At 50.3% G+C, this 15,641-nt stretch overlaps 1 protein-coding gene across 2 annotated transcripts; it reads right to left on the bottom strand.

Annotated features, from left to right (window-relative positions):
* Positions 1–10,889: 10,889 nt before the first annotated feature.
* TUBG1 (tubulin gamma 1) lies at positions 10,890–15,599 on the bottom strand (the record flags this gene model as incomplete). 2 transcript variants are annotated; one of them, XM_084239360.1, is made up of 11 exons in its annotated part: positions 10,890–11,434; positions 11,614–11,775; positions 11,857–12,009; positions 12,399–12,548; positions 12,659–12,745; positions 12,963–13,089; positions 13,487–13,592; positions 13,888–13,960; positions 14,783–14,950; positions 15,119–15,231; positions 15,551–15,599. In XM_084239360.1, the coding sequence occupies 11 exons, from the start codon at positions 15,597–15,599 to the stop codon at positions 11,237–11,239; spliced, it is 1,386 nt and encodes a 461-aa protein (XP_084095486.1). In that variant the 3' UTR covers positions 10,890–11,236. The 2 variants fall into 2 exon arrangements, with proteins under 2 accessions (XP_084095486.1, XP_084095487.1); XM_084239361.1 differs by having other exon boundaries at positions 13,487–13,566; positions 13,892–13,960.
* Positions 15,600–15,641: the final 42 nt, after the last annotated feature.

Genomic DNA, 15,641 nt, shown 5'->3' with positions numbered 1-15,641 from the left:
TGGTTGACTTTCCCACGATTGGGAGAGACAAAATGGGAGAAGTCCCTAATCTGGGGAAGGGCAGGGAGATCACTCTTCATTCCTGGAGTCCACAGGCCCTCAATTATGTTCACTGTCAATCCTTGTTAGAAATACATAATCATTTTTGGCATAGGTTAGGGCAAACTGGCTGCAATCTTATGTGCATGATGAGCACTTAGTCTCGTGCCAAGTTCAAGGCTGTTTTTATTTTGAGGCAGGGAGGGTTGGAGTAGGATGTCAGCATCACAAGCTCAGTGATGGCTGTGGCCTCTGAGGAGGTCAGATTGACCCAGGAAATGTAATCTGGCCAGTGACCCTGTGGCCGTCACCACTGAGCTCAGCAGATTCTGCTTTGAAGATGTGCTCCAGGGGACCTGCTCCAGGGAAGCCTCAAGTTGCTGACATTGGCTGCTCTCTTGAGTGACAGCTGGAGCGTGTGTGTGTGTGTGTGTGTGTGTGTGTGTGTGTGTGGTTGGGGGGGGGGTGGGTGGAGAGGGAGGGAGGAAAGGAAGAGGAGGAGGGACATAGAGACCTGGCAGCAGATCTGGCAGAAATCTTTTTATCCACTGTTACAAGGTGGCAAGGCAGTCCCAGAATCACCTGGCTTGCTTTCATGGCTATGGGGAAAGGTGTGCAAGGTCTGACCTAGACCCATTGGTGAGAATATATGAATGTGGGCAAAGGGAGGGGCTTGTGTCAGTCTCAGAGAGAAATTACTTCCTAGGTTGGTCGATATGAACCTGCCATAGACTGTGCACACAAAGCAGATCATTAGTCAGAACAGGACAGTTGCTGTATGGATGTTCCTGATCACAGCCGCCACTGGACAGTGTTCCCAGCGCTGAGTCAACTTACGCTCTACAAGAAGGCTGGGCCTAAGGACACCCAGGGCCACACTGGACTTCAGTTAAGGTTGTCTTTGGCTCGGGGTGTGGGACCCTCTTAAGCTGTATTGCCTGTGGTTATGCCCAGAAGCAGAGGTGCTAGTCTGGTCTTTGTTGGTCCATGGCCTCAATCCTATTCTGCTTGTCTCCTCTTCATCTGGTCCATGCACTTCAGGGAAGCTGGCATTTCCTCATCCCATCCCTGTGGGCTATGTGATCCATTTCTGTCCTGGTGGCCCAGGCTGATGGGGGCAGTCGGGGTAGTGCTGGAATTTCCAGAAGTGGAATCTAAGTGGATGAGAGAAAATATTTAAGGCGTTCTCTCTAGGTTCAGGAATCTTTATTTTTTTGCATACAAGAACAGGGGTACAGGCCAGAGGTGAGTGGGTGAGAGGATCCACCAGAGACAGAGTAGGGAGCAGAACAGGCAGATCTACTGAAATACACTGCTGAGGGGAGCAGCGGGTGAGACAGAGAGCTGTGGGTCAGCTCCTTGATGGAGGTCGAAGGGTGGAACTCATGCCCAAACCAGGGAGGCCTTCAGCTCAGGAATACTAAGCAAGGATGGGACATGGAAGGAACACGAATGCTCAGGGAGGACTTATGAGTTAGTAAAAGCAAAATGGATCATTTTCAAGTTTTTGAGCAAGATTTGGGGCTGTTTGGCCCCGTGTTGTATTTTTTTTTAAGACTTATTTATTTATGCATACAAGAGCTGGGGTACAGGCCAGAGATGCGGGGAGTGAGAGGATTCACCAGAGACAGAATGGGAGCAGAACAGGCAGACTGACTAAAACACACTGCTGAGGGGAGCAGAGGGGGAACAGGAGAGGTCTGCTGCGCCATGTCGGTAGCTCCCTGGCCAGGGATCGAACTCATACTGCAGTGGCTGCGTATAGCTTCATAGGTTGCATCTTAACCCCTTTGTGCCACCAGGGAGGCCCTGGCCCCGTGTTTTACTCACTAGCTATAGTTTGGGGCTCTCAGTCCCCACCACACCCTTCGGGTCCTTGCTTGCCTGCGGGTATGGTCCTTGCTAAGGCAAACCTTTGCCAAGCTGTCTTAGAGGAACATATCCGGTTGGCAACTTGGTTTTACCCTGTGGGTGACCTTCCCCGGTGCCAGTTCTGACCATCCCCTTTTCCCAGCTGACTTCATAGGTCAGGTCTTGGAACTGCCATCCCTTCCACTGATCCCTCCCTGTGCAGCTGTCTGCAGAGCCAGTTCTTGATTCAGGACTATTATTTGATCTTGTAGAAAGTAATACACTCGTTGTTGTTTCCAGTCAGGTGCTGATGGCACCTTGTATAATGTATCCATTGGGACAACTTCCAAAGGATTAAATGTCAGAAATTCAGCTACATCAAGTTCTTTGATTCCTGATACCATAAGCTAGTCCTGTGAGAATCTTGGGCTATCATATCTTCTGCCATGCACAAAAGGAATCGAGACAACTTCATTTCTAGTTGCAGAAATTATATCTCTTCCTCCCCATCCTTCCCTCCTCTTTGAGAAGGGTCTGGGATTAAAATCACACTATCCTTGATCTCTAGGGAGCAAAGTGGAGAGCACATAAATCTCTGCCGAGGGTCTGCTATTATTTGATTTTGTGGCAAGTCTTTTAGTGTCTTCCTGTTACAGGAAAGGCGAGGAATAGAAGCTATGGCCTTGACATCATTCTCTCTTATGTTCAACAAGTGTTCGCTGAACAGCTACAATGTGCCCGGGCTTGTGTCACTATCAGATATGGAGATGAGAGACACTGTCCCAGTCCACAAAACAAGCACAGGCAACAGGAAGACAAAGAAGTGAATCATTAATGGCAATGCCCTGGGGCAAGGCCAGGAACAGGGTGAGGGGATTCTCCCAGGGAAGAAGGTCCCGGCTTCCTTCAGTGGAAACACAGTAACCCCTCCTTGTTTTACTATTGTATTACCGTTGTTACATTTTTATCAGAAATGAAGAATTTTCATCTAGAGAAATGAATTTTCCAGATAGATAATTTTCCTTTTCTCTTTAGGTCCCGTCACTTAAAAACATTTCAAAATTACTTTTATTATTTTTTCAAAGATCTATTCATTTATGCATGCAAGAACTGGGGTACAGGCCAGAGGTGTGAGGGGTGAGAGGATTCACCAGAGACAGAGTGGGGAGATAGGAGAGGTCTGCTGTGCCATGTGGGTCACCTCCCTGCCTGGGGATTGAACTCGTGCTGCAGCAGCTCCGATTGCTTCATAGTGCTGATACTTAACCCCTTGTGCCACCAGGGAAGCCCTTCGTCTCTGTTCTTAAATGGAATATATTGAGTGGAACCCAGTCTTTGCTCGTTGACTCAAAGCATGATCTTGGACCCTGGCCTTTGTACTTAGCTGTGCTGCCCACAGACTCCTTTGGAGGTATGTTTGCTCCAAGCCAAATGTTCCCTATTCGTTCTATAATTTTCCTCTTTTCTCCTTATCAGGATGCAAGCACTGGTCCTAATTGCTTCTAGTCCCTAGTCACCCCCTCCTTCTTCCTTTCAAGTTTCTGTTGGTCTAGGGATCCACACATCAAAATAGCTCAGACATTTATTTAAAATAAGAGTAAGTCGAGGATGCGTCAAACCCTGACAGGCTCACCTCTGAGCAGAGTACATATTGCGTATGTGAGCTTGGCTCTTTGGGTGCCTTCTTTATTTATTCTTTCTGCCTGGTATTGCCATCAGTTTGGGAGATGTTTCTGAGTACCTAGCAGGTGTGAGACGCTAGAGGCACATCCATGAACAAATCAGCCCCTTCCCTAAGGGAGAAAAAACATAAAACAATAAAGTGTGGTAGCATTAAGGGCAGGCAAAGTCCAGGTTGCTGGTGGAACATAAATGGGAAAATCAAAGTCTTTGTTGGAAGTGACTCTTCAGTGACCTGGAGAATGAGCAAGGACCTGGCAGATGAGTAGTTGGCTGGGGGTGAGGAGGACATCCCAGAGGCAGAGACCTGAGGGGAAGATTGAAGGACCTGACGGACACTCAGCAGTGTTGGAGGGACGAGAAGCGACATGCAGGCGCAGAAATGGGAGGAGCATCTTCTGGACAAGGGGTCAAGCATCATGGTCGATGTCTGAGGAGCAATTGTAGCCTCAAGATCAATTGAAACAGGGCCTCCCTGGTGGCGCAGCGGTTGAACGCTGGGTTGCGAAACTGCCCGCTGCCTCTGCAGCGCCGGTTCAATCCCTGGCTGCTCTCTGGCTGCTCCCCGGCCACCAGAGGAGGGTCCCACATGGCGCGCAGACCTCTCCTGCCGCCCACTGCTCCCCTCAGCAGTGTGCTTCGGTCCTTCTGCCTGCTCTGCTCCCCGCTCTGGCTCTGGTGAATTCTCTCACCCTCCCGTGCTTCTGACTGTACCCAGTGCTTGTATAAATAAATAAATAAAATAAATCTTTAAAAAAAAAAAAAAGATCAATTGAAACATTGGATCCCCATATTCCCAGTGGATTTTCTCTCTTATTTGTCTAAGTGCTGTAGGCTTTGGGGAGTTTTGGGATCAATCAGGCTTTGGGACTAACATACATTCAAAACCAGTTGTATGTCATGTATTAATTCTACTTTCTAGTAAAAGAAATATATTCATTAAAATATTTTAATATTTCCTTTATACTTCTTTTATATTTTCTGTGTTTGCAGGAGCTGGTTTGGAAGCAAAAGTTGGTGTAAGGTATAGCTTTTAGAAATTAGACTTTTCACAAACATTTGTTTGTAAACCATACTTTTTTTTTTTTATAAAGAGCTACATTGTGAGGGTCTCCCTGTGACCTAGGGATTAAGTCTCAGCGCGATCACTGCTATGGCCTGAGTTTGATCCCAGCCAGGGAGCTGACCCACATGGCGCAGCAAACCTCTCCTGTCTCTTCAGCTCATTAGTGTGTTTCAGTGGATCCACCTGTTCTGCTCCCCACTCTGTCTCTGGTGAATCCTCTCACCCCCATTCCCTGTTCTCCTGGCCTACAACCCAGTTCTTCTATGCAAAAATGAAAAAAAAAAGAAAAGAAAGGAGCTGTTCTCTCTGACAGGTGGAATATGTACATTCTCTGTGGGTTGTGCCAATGTCAATTTTCCTGGTTTTGACATTGTGGGGTTGTTATGCAAGATGTTAACACTGGGGAGGGCTGGGTGAAGGTGGTAGTAGTGTTCCCTGAACTTCTTTGTGCTTTCCAGTGATTCTATCATTATTTAAAAAAATTAAAAATACAACCTATAACTAGAGTTTCCCCCCTCTCTAGTTTCATTTTTAACAGAAAAAGTATATTTCTAAGTTTCATCTTCACATGTCTTGATGACTTTTAGGAACAAACAAAGGCAAATCTTGATGTATTTTAGAGTTAACTTAACGAAGAGGATACATTTCAGAAATGTCTTTATTTGTTGGAACTTAATTATTGCAAGAATGCCTAAGCCGCCTACAAGATATCCAGAGTTGTATTTGAGAGTATTAGAAAGGGAAATCACATTACAAAAATGTAATTATGACACTAACAAAATAATGTGAAATGATGCATCTGGTGGACTGGAGACAGACAGGGAAATGTGGGGAGGAGACCCAGGTTGTCTATACCCCTTTGGGAATGATATGTGAGCCCGTGGGGAGGGAAGGAGGTGGCACATTTGCTGAGCAGAGCTAGCCAAGGCAGCTCAGGCCAGCCTAGCCCATGGTTTCTGAGAAAAAAATCATGAAGAGCAGACCATCAGCATGCCAGCAACAGCACCTTAGGGCCCAGCTTCAGGAAGGGGTGGCAAGACTTATACAAGAGTTTTATATCAGATTGTGCCAAATGTTGTTTTCAGAAAGGGTTAGAGGCCAGGAGGGAATAGCCAGCAGGAGCTAAGGTAGTGGTGCAGTCATTTGGGAGGAAAAGTCCAGAAAGGGCAGGCTGGTGACTGGAGTCTCCCAGTTGGCCTTCAGGGGCTCGCCTTTGCACAAAGAATAAAATCCAGGGGCCTCCCCGGTGGCGCAGCGGTTGAGCGCTGGGTTGCGAAGCTGCCCGCAGCCTCTGCAGCGCTGGTTCGATTCCCGGCTGCTCCCCGGCCACCGGAGGAGGGTCCCACGTGGCGCGCAGACCCCTCCTGCCGCCCGCTGCTCCCCTCAGCAGTGTACTTCGGTCCTTCTGCCTGCTCTGCTCCCTGCTCTGGCTCTGGTGAATTCTCTCACCCTCCCGCGCTTCTGACTGTACCCAGTGCTTGTATCAATAAATAAATAAATCTTTAAAAAAAAATGATGTCAAAAACAAATTAAAAAAGAAAAGAAAAGAAAGCAGCTTTAAAAAAAAAAAAAAGAATAAAATCCAGCTCTCCATGGCATAAATGGCCCTGCACAACCTGTCTGGCCTTGGAACACCTCCTTCACCTCTTCTGCCATTCACCCAAATCATACCTCTGAGCTTCTTCAGAACCTTGTGTCCTGTTTTTGGTCCTTCCTCTGCCCTCAGGTGCCTTTTCCTCTACATGTCAGTATGTCAGCCACTCCCTTTGTCTACAAGGCCCTGCTGGATTCTGTCCTTCCTGGGTTGGGCCACGACTCCATTCTTCTGCTTTGGCCTTCCCATAGCCGCAGGTGGGCCCTGGAGGCCAAGGTTGTCCAGTGTGAGCTTCCCCTTCCCAAGTGACAGACAGGAATGGTGGAGCTACCGAAGAGAAGTGAACTCCTTCTCTTCACACCTCACACCTCCTGCCCAGCCAGGACCTCTGCCCGTGATACCTTCCCTTACATCACCATTTGGGAAGCTTTCCCTCAGAATCTGAGAACCTGTCAAATGGTCACTCCTCTGTGTGACTCGCACCCTGGCCTCCTGCAGTCTTTTGTTCCTCAAACATTCACCAAATATTTATTAAGCTCATGCTGCTGTGAGTCGCTGAGATATGTTTACCACCCTCTTTTCTGTTACTGTCTCATGGGCTTTTTTATTAAATTTAGGACCTTAACTTATTCATCCAGATATCCCCAGTTTCTGGAAACGTTTTGGGGACACAGTAAACTCTTCATATATTTATTTGAAAAAATAAATAAGCTTTACTATAATGAAAGTTGATTTCCAAGAAATCCCTAAATCTTCAAGGCTGGGAGGCAGGCTGGAGGACTTGTTATAGGACAGGGAGAGGGTCAGCCCAAACCCTGCAAACCTGCCTATTTTAAATGGGTTCTGCCATCCGCCGCATCAACACAAAACATATGAGACTTTAATGGGAAGGAACTTTAATAAAACTAGGAAACAATACAGGTAAGGCAAAGAGTCTAGTTTCTAAATGAAGCACCCAAAGTTACCCGTCCCCTCGTGGGCAAAAGTCCATCCATATGGGATTGGCCCAGAGCAAGGCCCCAAGGCCTGCCACAAGTCTAAAGCATCTTCCAGTGGGGACCCACAGAAAAGGATCACAAACAACCAAACAAGCCCGGAAGGAAAAGAGCAAAATCAACATCAAGACAAAAGCTGCCATGGTCACCTCCCCATGGGTCTCACCCACATCTGTGTTACCCAGTCCACGACCAAAAGACAAGCGCAGTTTCTTCACGTGTCTCCTGGCTCCATCCTGCTTCCTTCCTCAGTCTCTTCTGCAGCTTCTCCTCTTCCTGCTCAGCTCCACCCTCCCTTGGGTGGGGCAGGGAACCTCCCCCTTTCCTGGGAACCACCCTGTTACAGACTCACCTACCTGGTTTCCCCAGGATCGAGGGGATACGGGAATTTTAATTTTAAAACTATCTAGTTTTAATTTTAAAACTAACTAGGGGTTACTTGGTACTCAGAACTTTCAGTGCTAAAACCAGGATGAGTTGGTCATTCTCAAGATCAGCACTGAATTTGATGGAGGGAAAAGTCGCCTACATCTGAATTCCATGGCCAGGGTCACTCACAGAACAAGATTGGAGATAGGAGGAGGATGTTTCCAGCTGTTTCTCATGGGCTGTTAGACCCTGATGGACAGGGTCTGCAGCTGGGCAAGAAACAAGATTTTACTCTTCACACTGCAATGATCAGACCAAAAGGAATTTAATTAAACCTTATAAATGATGGATCATAAATCAGAATGTCAATTAAAAACGTTCCTGTTCATTGCCAAGGGCAGTCCCTTCCTTGCTTAAATACCCAAGAGGGAATGGAAAGCTAGTGGTAGGGGTGGGCATTAAGGTTTGGGGGTCAGTGGGTTGTATGTTGCATTTTAATGGACTCTTTCACAGAGTGCCCCCTACCAGGGAGCTCTGGAATGCCTGCCTGGCGGAGACCAGGGAGAAGGCTCTACAGACTGACTCACCAACCAACTCTGCCCACAGTCCAGTGCTCCCTACCCACTCTGCCTCGTCTTGGTACTTTCCAAAGTTATGATCCCTAAGTTTCACATTCCTCAGCACCACTCTTCTGAGTTCTGTGCTTTCTGCTACTAAGTCTGTTTCAAGCATGTTCAAGGGTCCCAGGATCACATCATGCTGAGCGTTCTGGGAACATTACCTTTAAATGTCTCATTTCCTCTCGTTTTAATATAAGGTGGTTCCTGTCCCTGGCTTGAGCTGTCTGCTTTCTTGCCAGCTTTTCCACAGCAGCCCTTGTCTCTCATGGGTACAGTTACTTCTGTGGTTTCAGTCTCTCCCGACCACAGGGATTTTTCACCACCAGCACCACCTGCTGCCTTGACTCCCAGAGGCCTCCCTCACTCCCCACCTGGCCTCCTCACTGCCCTCTAGTTGACACACTTTGGGGTTTGCTGCTGGCCAAGAACAGGGAGGGGCTACTCTGGTGTGGGGGGGATGGGTGTTCTGGAAATAGCCTTGGGGGAGGGGCCTGGCTCTGAAGCTGGCACTGAGGTGTCTGTCTGTACTTGTCATTAGCAGACAGAAAAAGGAGCCATCTCTGTAGGTCCAGTTCTCTCTGCAGGGAGGCCCAGCTGCCCAGGAAGCCACCCTCCGAGGCTGGAGACTAGAGTATTAGTCACACACAGCTTTTAATCTGGATTCTTGGGGTGCTTCCTCCCACCTGGGGCTCCACTCTCTTATAAATGGGTCCTAAGGCCCTGACATGGTTTGTGCCACTTACACACAGCATTCTCACCACGTCTGGCACCTCATGATCTCCCACTCAGCACCAGCCATTTGTGTAGATGTCCCAGGGTTAAAGGTTGGTGATCAAGGGCAGGGGCGGTAAAGGGAGAGCAGCAAGGCAAGCTGCCCAGTGGCCTGGGGGTGGGAGGGGGAGCCAAGAAGGGACCAGGCACACACTGGTTTGCTCTGAAGTCACCATCTTCCTGACTGGAGAACTGTTAGCTGCTTAACACCCACAGCCTCCTTCAGACCCTGGCAACTGCAAGTGACAGACTCGTGCTTTGGCTGTGGTGGTGATAGGTGGCCTTCCTGCCACCTCTCAGGCAGTCTGCTCATTGCCCAGCAGTCCTGCAAGGGTCCCCTTTGTTTCTAAGGGTCCGACCTGGTTGTTGTTCACTGATCACAGCCAGTGCTTTATTTGGGATAAATAGGTTCATGGAAGGAAAAGTGTATCATCCCCAGGTCAGTAATAAGCAAGTGCACTTTTTAACATTAAAGAGGGAAAAAAAATCTCAATTTGCTCCAAGGTCATGGGTACTCTTCCACTTTCTCGGGGAGTCACGGGAACCTTCTTGGGCTGTGTTTCACCTTCATGCTGAGCCAGCCCCAAGCCTTTTGACCCCCTGGGTCTAATCTCTGGCTTTGGCCCCAGATATCCTGGGGTAGTAAGGGAAAGAAGGGATACACGGGTTCACAGTTACCCTGACCTGGGTGACAGGGATTCTTTGCAGGTGAACCTGAAGCCAGTTTGGGCTGACAGCCTCCTCCCAGGGCCGTGCCTGCCCTGTGTGCATAGGTGATCAAAGCCCTCTCATGTTCTGACAACCCTGGGTCCATTCAATGGCTCTACAGACCTCTACTGGGATGTCTCCACACCAGCCCTATAAGAGATCACAAAAGGCAAGATGTGCAATGGTTAGGAACACAGATGCCCAATCGAACCAGGCTTTGTCATTTACTAGCTGCGGGACTTGCAAATAACCGCTCTCATTTATAAAACGGGATCAATACTTTCTTTTGCTTCAGAGAGTCGTGATGTGCTTAGCAGTGTACATGCACATGGCATCTAATGCTATTGTACACTCCTCACCTTTGGGTTGTAGGAGGGCCTAAGAGGATCCCCGGACAATCTGCCAGTCCAGGTTCAATCTGCTTTGGCCTTTTGATCCTTTTATGACCGCTCCCTACCTATTTGCTATTTCCTTGCCATCTCCTATCAAAAATGTAAGGCACTGGCCCTTTCAAAAACTGGAGACCAGGGCCTCCCCGGTGGCGCAGTGGTTGAGTGCTGGGTTGCGAAGCTGCCCGCAGACTCTGCAGCGCTGGTTCAATTCCCGGCTGCTCCCCGGCCACCGGGAGAGGGTCCCACAAGGCGCACAGACCTCTCCTGCTGCCCTCTGCTCCCCTCAGCAGTGTACTTCGGTCCTTCTGCCTGCTCTGCTCCCCGCTCTGGCTCTGGTGAATTCTCTCACCCTCCCGCGCTTCTGACTGTACTCAGTGCTTATATAAATTAAAAAAAAAAACAAAAAACTGGAGACCAGAGAACAATGTCATGGCACCCTTGGTATAGGCCCACTTTTGGTCCTTTTTTCAGTCTAGACTTCGGATTTGAGCTCTTGATTATCTTGGACTTCAGCTGCCTGGTCACCGGTTTGTCCTGGACTGGCTCAGGGGCACCCCCTATAATAAGCCTAAAGGCACTGGGGGCCCTTGCTTGGCCAGGGCCTGGGGGTGGGGCTGGGGGTACAGGTCTTCTGTTGTGATGATCAACGCTGATGGAGGAAGTTGGAACTGGTGGAATGTTTTCTTGATGCAGGGAAGGGTGGGAGGGATCAAAGGTCACAGTGTCAGACAGAGAGGAAGGTAATATCTAGGATCTTTTTACTCTGGAAAGGAATTTCTCAGGTGGGTTAATCCTACACATATTCTCCTAATCTAGGCAGAAGGAAAAGCTCCGGGAGGCTTTTTCCTCAGAGTATAAGAGGCTACGGAAGACCATCAGAGTGATGGAGAAAGAACACAGGCAACCCCTTCCCCAGTTCTCTAAGTCTTCAAAGAAACCAGTGACTTGATTTATATCCAGTGCTTTATTAAAACATAAATAGCCTCATAAGAGGAGAAGTAAACGTGTCCCCAAGCTAACCAAGAGTACACGGACGTGTGTTCATGAGAAAGATATGTGTGAGGTCCCTGATCTGTGCTCTGAGGGGGTGGTCCGTCAGGCAGGGCCTGGGTCCACCAGTAAGGCAGATGAGGGTCCCAGTCCAGGGGGACTCACTGCTCCTGAGTGCCCCAGGAGATGTAGTCCGGCCGTGTGGCCGCGTGGTACTCGTCAATCAGCTGCTGCACAATCTCCCTGGATGTGTCCAGTTCATCAAAGTTCTCCTTGAAGATGTCCTCCTTGCGGAACTGCTCCAGGAAAGCCTCCCGCTTCCGCAGCTTGTCGTACTGACGACAGGTCCGCTCGAAAAGCTTGGGGTGTAGAGAAAACGGGTCACTTTGAAGACAATATGGTTCAGAAAGCTAGGGAACCAAGGCTGGGAGATCTCCAGAGTGAAAAACAAGTCAGAAGCAGGGCAGCAGGGATGCAGAGAGGCGAAGGACAAACAGGAAATTGATTGGGGCCAATCAGTGCAAACTGGGAGCCTCACCGAGGAGATGCTGGTGTGGTTGGCCATCATGAGCCCGCTGACCCGATGGGCCGAGGGCAGGTAGGGAGACTTCCTGGACAGGGCCACCTGGATGCTGGCTGGGCCCCAGGGGATAAAGTTGGCCAACTTCCTTTCCCGGATCCTCTGCAGGCTCTTGTGGACCTGGGGTGGGCACACGAGTGGTGGTGGTAGCCTCTCCTCTACCCCGTGGAGTGTGGGGTGGAATGAAGGGGCCTCACCTACCTGGGTGGGGTCCACCTCGCCCTGGATGATGTTGAGGATGGCGATGTAGCAGTGGTTGGTCTGGCGGTCCCGGCCTGTGGACACCATCACGTTCTTGGGCTGTAGCAGCCGTCTCATGACATCCAGGACTGTGGTCTTCCTCACACTGGCCACCTGAGGGGACCATGGGCCACAGGAGCCAGGCAGGCACTCAGGACCCAGTGCAGAGTGGAGAAGGCACACATGTCCTCCCTCATACCACGGGGGATGGTCCCTTTGGGCTTCTGCCGTAGGTCTGGGGGCCGTAGCCCTCATCAGCCCAGCAAACTCAGGCCCTTGCCAGGAGCATGAGCAGACCCCACACAGCACAGGCCCCACAGGGAGCCAGGGGCACAGAGAAGAAGCCAAGAGGCCAGGGAGAAAGTCGTACACATGTGCCCCCAGTGCAGAGCCTTGGGAGGCTGCCAGGGCAGCTCCTGGGACAGCAGGGAGAGGGCAGAGGCCAGGTAAGGCCCCCTGGGTTCAGGGGCAACAAGGGCAGGGCTGCTGGGGGCCACTCTCACCGACTGGTCTGTGGTGAGGGGCGTGTAGCCAGTCATGAGGAAGTGCAGGCGAGGGGTGGGAATGAGCGAGGCGATGAGGCCGATGAGGTCGTTGTTCATGTAGCCGGGGTAGCGCAGGGTGGTGGTGCTGGCCGACATGATGGTGGACACCTGGGGACACAGTGCCCTGTCATGGGCTTTGCCTGGGGGACCACCCTTCCCCAGATATCACTTGGGCAAGGAGGGCCTCGAGTCCCTAAGAGTGCAGGAGCGGGGCTCACCAGCTGGTTGATCTGGGAGAAGGATGGGTTCTGGATGTGCAGGCGGTCTGTGGCGATCCTGTTCAGGGCTGTGTTGTCCAGCACCACCTGGGGGGACAGAAAAGGTAGCAGATTTGTGGAAACCAAAGGAAGAAAAACTCTGCTGAACCTGGCTCCTTTGAACTTCATGGCCAAAAAGACCCATACAAAAGGGATGTGCACAGGACAGGTGCAAGCAAGGTCTAAAAATGGACTTTTTAAATGCATGGAAATGACTGAATCAACAGGGGCTTGGGAGTGAGGAAAGGCAGACTCCAGGTCTCACCACACAGTCTGCATTCTGGGTCAGCCTCTTGAGCGTGAGCAGTGAGTTGTAGGGCTGGACCACCACATCACTCATCTCGTCCTGGTTGGGAAACACTGAATAGGTCTGCACCAGCTTCTTGGGGTACCTGGGGGTTAGAAGAGGATCAGGGCAACACATGGGAGGCTTGGTAAACATGGGGCCCAAACAAGTGTCAGGACACAGCTAAATCAGGATAGGGGAACTGGAGTGTGATCACAGGTCAACAGAGAAGAGAGTCAACTTTTGGAAATCTGTTACCGTAGCGTAGGAAGCACAGAGAGACCTCTTAGGATTGAGGGTTCTCATTGCATTCATAGTCTCTGCAATTCCACCGACAGCCTAGATTCTAGGGTCTAGTCCCAAATCCTGGGTTCTCGATGGTTCTACCTTTGCTTTCCTCACCATAGGAGAGAACAGAAAGGTGTGTTCTTGCTCCAGTTAATAGAAAGGCCTCCCTTTCTCTTAGGAAACCAAGTCTACCCAGCCCCTCAAAACAGACTTACCTGTCATTCAACCGTTCTAAGAGGTAGGAGCCCAGGCCGGAACCCGTCCCCCCAGCGATGGAGTGGCACAGCACGAAGCCCTGCTCGGGGAAGTGGCAGTCAGCATCTAGCTCTCTAGTGGCAGAATTTCAAACTAGATTTATCACACAATTTCTTGGACTCCTATCTGTCTGAGCCTTCTTCTCATATCCCTCCCCAACACAGATAGCTTCGGAGGCTCTACCTTGTTCTACAAGGCCTGGTGGCTTCTGTCTAGTGCTTAAGCTGCGTCTGCCCTTTTGAGTGGGAATGAGGTGACCCTGTGCACAGGCACGTGGTGGTAGGTCTGGTATCTGACAGAGCTTCTAAGGGGTGCTGCCAAGCCTTCCTTATGTTAGCTCCCACCAGCATTCCCGAGACACTCACCTCTAGACTGTCACTGCCATCTGCCTCCCGGTCTATGATGTCGAAAATGTCCTCGTGGATCTTCTCTCCCTGTAGACATGGGGAAGGTCAGAGTGGGACAGGACCATGGGACAAGGACTCTGACCTCAGAATAGCCACCTTGATTCTCCTTACTCAAAAGTCCTTTTTGGAGCACAGCTGCCCTGCTTCTCATTTGTATTGAGGCAGTACAGCATAGGGTGATGAGCATCCATGTGGCCATCTCCAGTTCTGCTAGCTGAGTGACTTTGGGCAGGTTACTTAATTTGTCAATACCTGGACTTTCTCCCCTGCATAATGCAGGTAATGAAAAAGGCAGGTCCACAGTCCCTTATCTGAAATCCCTGGGGCTAGTTGTTTCAGAACTCAAATATTTCAGAATCTAGGAAGGTTATATGGTACATATAATGTATGTTGAATAAAACACCAGTGGGCATGTGAGGTGTGCTAGTCTAACATGTTCATATTTCCGCCATGAAAGGTACTGAATAATGACAATTGGATAGAAACTATAAAACCGCCTGTTTCCATTGAGACTCGCTTTTGCTTATAACTTTTTAAATGAGTTATAAACTGTCTTTTGGTTTTCTTTTTTTGGGTTTTGGAAACGCAGATAAGAGATGGCAGGCCTGTAGTACCTACCTTTAGGGTTGTTGGGAGGTTTAAATAAGTTAATATGTATAGTTAGTATGGCCTGCACAAAGCAATAGCTATGTAGGCCCTTAAGACTATCACATAGTTGAATTAGAAAACACAACTCCCCTCAGTCATGTCTCTCTCCCTCCAGCACTTTATATCGTTGATCTGGCTTCATCTCTCTGACAAGTCATAGGGCCTGGCCCCAAAATGTGGACTCTGCTAGGGGATAGCAACCTGAGAGAATCCGCTGGCCCAGTTGTTGCCAGCTCCTCCTCCATGCTCAGACAAGTAGATGTTCTCTGGGTTGTAGAGCTTGGCATAGGGGGAGTTGAGGATGGAGTGGATCACCCGCGGCTCCAGGTCCAGCAGCACCGCCCTGGGGATGTAGTGCTCATCGTCTGCCTGTCAGGGGAGTCCAGAGGGCACCCCATCAGCTGGGGCCTGCCCAGTCCTCTGTCCTCCCAGCTCTGGCTCCTGCCTGCCCTCCCCCCTCAAGCCAGCTGCCCAGGCCGCTGCCCATCCTTTAGGGGGCCGGGCCACTGTCGGCCCTGGCCAAGTCGCTGGGGGCACCTGGTAGAAAAAGACGTCCTTGCGGTCAGTGCCCTCGGTGGCGAACTCCTCCACGATGCCCTCGGGGCTGATACCATGCTCGGCGCACAGTTGTTTCCAGAACTCGAACCCAACTGCGGGGGAGGGGCGGAAGGGGAGAAAGAGGATATCTGGGTCTGGGCAGGTTCCAGTTAGCAGCTAGGGGACAGAGCGCCTGGGTCCAAGGATAGGAAGTCATGCTTCGGGAGTCGCCCGAGTCTGAGAAACGGGCTGCATGCTAGTGACTGCGCAGGGGAGGTCCCCTAGAGGTTGGACAACTGGACACTGGTCAGGCGGGTCCCGCCTTTCCGAGTACCACGATTCTGGAAAGGGCAGACGGAATCCAGGCGCCCACAGCAAGATCCCACAGAACCTAAGGCACCTGGCTAGTGGGGGGACCGGAGTTTCGCTCACTCTGATTGCCGCACTGGCCCAACTGTAGGGTGATGATTTCCCTCGGCATCGCTCCTCAGGCACCGGCGTTGCAGCCGCTCGCGCCAGCAAA

Source organism: Talpa europaea (assembly GCF_964194135.1).
Source record: "Talpa europaea genome assembly, chromosome: 7".
NCBI classification, from domain to species: domain Eukaryota; kingdom Metazoa; phylum Chordata; class Mammalia; order Eulipotyphla; family Talpidae; genus Talpa; species Talpa europaea.
The sequence above is the reverse complement of the archived record's forward strand: the minus strand, read 5'-3'. Positions and strand labels throughout refer to the sequence as shown.